This window comes from Drosophila eugracilis, unplaced genomic scaffold (genome assembly GCF_018153835.1).
Source record: "Drosophila eugracilis isolate 14026-0451.02 unplaced genomic scaffold, ASM1815383v1 contig_2154, whole genome shotgun sequence".
Taxonomy (NCBI): Eukaryota; Metazoa; Arthropoda; class Insecta; order Diptera; family Drosophilidae; genus Drosophila; species Drosophila eugracilis.
The window spans coordinates 12,449,940-12,455,465 of NW_024573038.1; the positions used below are offsets into that span (position 1 = coordinate 12,449,940).

General features: G+C 34.7%; 2 protein-coding genes across 2 annotated transcripts; both read right to left on the minus strand.

The window, feature by feature from the left end:
* Window positions 1-272: 272 nt before the first annotated feature.
* Window positions 273-891, minus strand: LOC108104260. The gene has a single exon (XM_017210208.2). The coding sequence runs from the start codon at window positions 827-829 to the stop codon at window positions 587-589; it is 243 nt and encodes an 80-aa protein (XP_017065697.1). The 5' UTR covers window positions 830-891; the 3' UTR covers window positions 273-586.
* Window positions 892-2,087: 1,196 nt separating this feature from the next.
* On the minus strand, window positions 2,088-2,738 carry LOC108104259. Its single transcript, XM_017210207.2, has one exon. The coding sequence runs from the start codon at window positions 2,665-2,667 to the stop codon at window positions 2,425-2,427; it is 243 nt and encodes an 80-aa protein (XP_017065696.1). The 5' UTR covers window positions 2,668-2,738; the 3' UTR covers window positions 2,088-2,424.
* Window positions 2,739-5,526: the final 2,788 nt, after the last annotated feature.

Genomic DNA, 5,526 nt, shown 5'->3' on the forward strand with positions numbered 1-5,526 from the left:
AAAATCCCGAACAGTTTCTGAGGAATGAAACAGATTCAATCCTTCTACAGTACCTTATTAGTAAGTTCCTTCATTTCCTTAATTTTCTCTCCGAATTGAACATAAATGTCAATTAATAAAAATACAAAAGAGAATTCTAAGAAACAGTTTCCAAGGACTCCAAACAAATAGATAGAAATTGTAAATATTTTTTTTAAAAACCTTAAACCTTTCAAATGTTTTCCAAAAAATGTATAAGACATAATTTTTTTTTTTTTTTCCTCAAGGGATTTTTATTCTTAAACTAATTTTTGACCCTAAACAAACAAACATGGAAGACAATGATTTTCTTAAAGCTAATGGAAGACAATGATTACAGCTATGAACTTAGGCTAAATTAAAGCATTTGAAGACATTTTAGCAGCTAGTTTGATATGTACAGTTGGAGGAAGCGACATTGTTAGCCGTTTCCGAGGCACACAAGTTAGTCAGTCTCGTGTTCTCATCATCACAGTTGAAGATTAAAGCTGAAGTGCCGATTTATAGACCTTTGAATCGGGTCACATCACAGATACTCGATGGAGGATGGGAGGTGTCCCAGAAGAACTCAGCAAGATAGACTGATAGCCTTGGCCTCAAGTTGTTCGTTGAGCCAGTTCTGGTGCTCCTCCTCGGTGTCGCAGGAGTAGATGATGTTGGAGATCGGGATCTCCTTTGCAGACTTGGAGTTCTTGAAGATCTTCTTGATGGCCTTCAGCAGCTTCTTGAAGTTGGTGGAGGCGCCGGTAAGCGAAGATCGTTTCTCTGGCACTCCGTTGAAGTTGGAAATAAGAGCGGTTTCGGAACACATTTTGAAAGATTTGTAACTGATGATCTGCTCGGATGAAGAACTGTAGTTCGAATGATGCTGTTGGTCTAGCTGGTTGGTCTTTTATACCCGCAAATTTGACAACCTCTCTGTGGGTTTCTCTCTACCTGCTCTGAAAAATGCCAATGCATAAGGGATGAAATATATTTTGCAGGTAGGTTTGGCATTTCGTTACATGAGGCTTGAGGTGCATAGAGGAACAAAAATAAGAAAAGAAATAAATTGATAGTCTTTTGCTTGACTAGAAATTGATTATACAAAATTTTGCATTTGAAAAGTTTGTCATTTTTGCACCACGTTTTACTATATTTATAAAATATTTTTAAATATAGCAAATTATTAGAAATATTGAAATAGGTGTACTGACAACAAATATTTTATTTAATTTTTTCTGTTACACAGTTTTTACAATTCAACTTAAAAAAAAAAAAAAATAATAAAGTAATTTTATTACAAATGCGTGTAATGTATTTTTCAATATAAAACAGTTTTCTTCCTAAGATCAACTTTTAGTAAACCAAAAATGGCATATAAAACATGTAAGCTGTTGCAGACCCCTGAATAAGTATCGGTAATATAAATATTTTTATATATTTTCCAAAGAATTTAATCTCTCAAACGGCTGAGAACGGCTACCACCCTGACAAAGTTCTTCATAAAGAGCGACATTGGATTATTGCATACAATATTAATATGATTACCTAGACACTGTAATTTAAAATTATTCGAATTGGTAAACATAATAAATATATAAAAAACAAAAGTGCAACCCTTTTAGAATACAAATTATTTTTTAATTCGAATGCATAATAAATAATAATAATAGTTTCCTAAGGTATCACAAATCAAAGCTTTCTGGCCTGGGGCCAACTGGATTGATTTTTGTCACCAGACCATCATATTGTCAATACCTAACAGTTTTTTTCTAAATAATTTGACCAAACTTAAATTCCCAGTTAAAATCATAAAACCGTAAACCAAAAAACCATAAAATACATTTTTGGTAAATTTTCGCATTTTATTAATGGTTTGTGAAAAATATGTCAAAAACTAACATATTAAAAATCCGATTTCAAAAAGGCTTAACATTCCTTATTTAAACCATTCTTGACCTTGCTTTGACCAAAACACTGAAAGATTTTTTTCTGTTCTTTGATTCGGAAAAATTATGTGTTTTTATAATTTCTGAAAAATAATTTTTTAAGCAACCAGAAAAGGTAAAAGAAATAACCAAATGAAATTTTCTTTTTCCGCGAGGGATTTTTATTCTTAAGCTAATTTTTGACCCTAAACAAACAAACATGGAAGACAATGATTTTCTTAAAGCTAATGGAAGACAATGATTATAGCTATGAACTTAGGCTAAATTAAAGCATTTGAAGACATTTTAGCAGCTATTTTGATATGTACAGTTGGAGGAAGCGACATTGTTAGCCGTTTCCGAGGCACACAAGTTAGTCAGTCTCGTGTTCTCATCATCACAGTTGGAGATTAAAGCTGAAGTGCCGATTTATAGACCTTTCAATCGGGTCACATCACAGATACTCGATGGAGGATGGGAGGTGTCCCAGAAGAACTCAGCAAGATAGACTGATAGCCTTGGCTTCTAGTTGTTCGTTGAGCCAGTTCTGGTGCTCCTCCTCGGTGTCGCAGGAGTAGATGATGTCGGAGATCGGGATCTCCTTTGCAGACTTGGAGTTCTTGAAGATCTTCTTGATGGTCTTCAGCAGCTTCTTGATGTTGGTGGAGGCGCCGGTGAGCGAAGATTGCTTCTCTGGCACTCCGTTGAAGTTGGAAATAAGAGCGGTTTCGGAACACATTTTGCAGGATTTGTAACTGATGATCTGCTCGGATGGAGAACTGTAGTTCGAATGATGCTATTGGTCTAGCTGGCCGGTCTTTTATACCCGATGGTGGTGCAACCACTAGGAGGGTCCTTCCCTACCTGCTCTCGAAATTTCCAAGGGATGAGGGGTTGAAATGCGTCATCGCTCACGCGGGCAGGTAGGGACACGTTACCTGCCCTGTTGCATCGCAACGGATTTTTCTCACATGACCCGTTTTTCGATTGCGGCAATTTATCTAGGAGTGCTCTAAATTAATTGCAATTACTGCGGGTACTTCTTCGGCTGGTTAAAACTGATTATTTTGAAACCAAACAAGATCGGTAATGAAAATAAGGAGTCACGACATGAGGCGGTCGAGATCAATAAGGGATTAGTATCCCATTTCACAAATTAAGATTACCCATATTTAAGTCTTGTGGTTAATTCAAAATATGGAGTGTTCAGCCCTTTTTTTTTGAGTTTTTATAAAATTCTTTGCTTTTCTTTAATTGTGATTAGCTTAGAAATAAGCAACCAGGACTTTTATTTTCCTTATCACTTTTTTATTACTTTATCCAAAACCAAAGCAAAACCACAATAACAACATTTCTTTTTTAAATACGTATCGAAAATATATGGTCATGAGTTAATAAATAAAAAACTAAACTAAAAGTTCATAACTTAATTTAAAAAAATGGAGCAAATTATTAACGCCAAGATAGCCTCCTTTTCCAATATTAATTGGTACTTTTTCGATAAAAAATATTTTAAAAAAAGGAGATACGTCTGCATTTCCAATTGATTAACTTTTTGGCTTCATTTTAAATACCAGTAGCAGAAGACTTTTATTAGTTTAACATATTGACCATACCATAAATACCATTTTAACCAAAATTAACTAAAATTGTTAGCAACTTTTGTTGCTTTATTAGAATCCTTTTTAATTGGCTCCACACCTAAAACTGTGTATTTTATAATTATTTTCACAATCCAATGAATTTGGACAGAAATCCACAATCCAATGAATTTGGACAGAAATAGATCAATTAATAGTTTAAAAACAGTTCTGTGAAAACGTACATATATTTTTGGTAAGTACTGCGATAAAATGGTGGAGAACGGGAGAACATCAGAACTGAATTTTCCATCTCTGATTGGTCTCTCGATCACGCCAACCTTACCTATCTTAACTGCAATTATTTAAAAATACCTACGATATCCTTTTATGTTTAAGATACCCATGGGAGAGTTACCTTTCGTATCTTATCGTTTTTCTTATCACGCAAATAAGGCGGTCAAACCTTAAGAGAACAATCAAAGACAAAAGCCGACCATGAATCGAACCCACCACATACCATATCTTATCCTGCATTAATTAAACCTGAACTGATATCAAAATCGAATTCGTTCTAGCAATCCATAAAGTACACCTTCAGTCCAGCCTTTGCGACACACCACACTCGAATAGTTCTCTAATTAAGCAATTAAGTCCAAAAGGATAATTAGGATTAACGTGAAAATTGCGATTTCCACCGTATCATTTTGTAGGAGTATTTCGATTTACTTCAATTTACGCATAACCAAAACTCTCCACAAACCAAGGCTAAAACTTTGTTCGTCCAGAAATAAGCGTAAAACACCAAATAGATCGTGTCGAACAGCTGAAACTAAATGGTAACAGGATGCCAAAAAGCCAGTCAAAAAGGCAAACTCCAGCAATTCAATTGCAACGATTTGGAACCAATCGATTCGTAGCGATGCGGCCGAGGTTTATTTCTAAGAAATAAAAACGAAAAATGAATAATTGTCAAATGTCAAATGGGTGCCGTTGGTAAAAGCCGTGACGTGACCCGAACAACAAGTATGGATCGCTGCCGAACGAACAGAAGAAGTGTGCAGGATCTTTTTTGTGTCCCGAAAAGGGCTCAGCATGGGTTATTGTCTATAAGGATTCTTGAGGGATGTAGAGTCACACTAAACGTTGCATGTCCACAAATACACCCCCGATCCTTATGCATCCTGTACAGTACATATTCCAATTTGCAACGCCTGAATATTCCTGTTCACAATTGCCGAATTTTCTTTATTTTTCGATCTCTATTATTTTTTTTTTCTTTTTCTTTTACTGGGTGAAAAGTCAGTTACGTGCTCGATGAATAATTGTATTTTGGCGACATTGCCGCCAACTTCCAAGGCGAATCAATTCGTTCCAAACGTTTGCCGAAATATAACCGAAGCAAAAGTTCTATTCAAAGTAAAACTAAATAAGAGTTCTTAGAACCAAGCACGTTCTCTGTGCAAATTGAAATTATTACGCCAATCTAAATTTGTCCTGAAATTCTTGAGAAATACTTAACGAATTAATAACAAGGACGGGATATCTTAGTGAGAAGACAATTGTATTCACTTTTTCATGGTACTAGAATGTAAATTGGAAGAGAAAAATATGGTGTAGTTCTTATTATAGATCTAAATATATATAATAAATACGTATAAATGTTTGCATATAAGTATATGTATTTAATCTAAATAATTAATAAATATTGACCATTAATAAGTCTATTTTTTTTATTGCTCATGCCTCGATCTACGAAATACATATATTTTAAACCAGACCAATATTTAAAAAGTGTGCCAAATTTAAGGATTCTTAAGGATTTATAATACATATATGTATGTATGTGCGTTTGTAAAATTGTTAATGTTTTTTTTTACAAACCTAAATAATGAGTATTTTGCAGTCAAAACAAGGCTCAACGCGGATGCCCATAAGCTTTGAGCGCTCGCAGCTTGTTTTTTCCTCTTTCCGCCTCATTCCGTGGATAACTGTCCTTGTTTCTTTCTCGATCAGCC

Coding starts and splice junctions, on each gene's coding strand:
- LOC108104260 (XM_017210208.2), bottom strand. CDS start 829: ATGTGTTCCGAAACCGCTCTTATTTCCAACTTCAACGGAGTGCCAGAG.
- LOC108104259 (XM_017210207.2), bottom strand. CDS start 2,667: ATGTGTTCCGAAACCGCTCTTATTTCCAACTTCAACGGAGTGCCAGAG.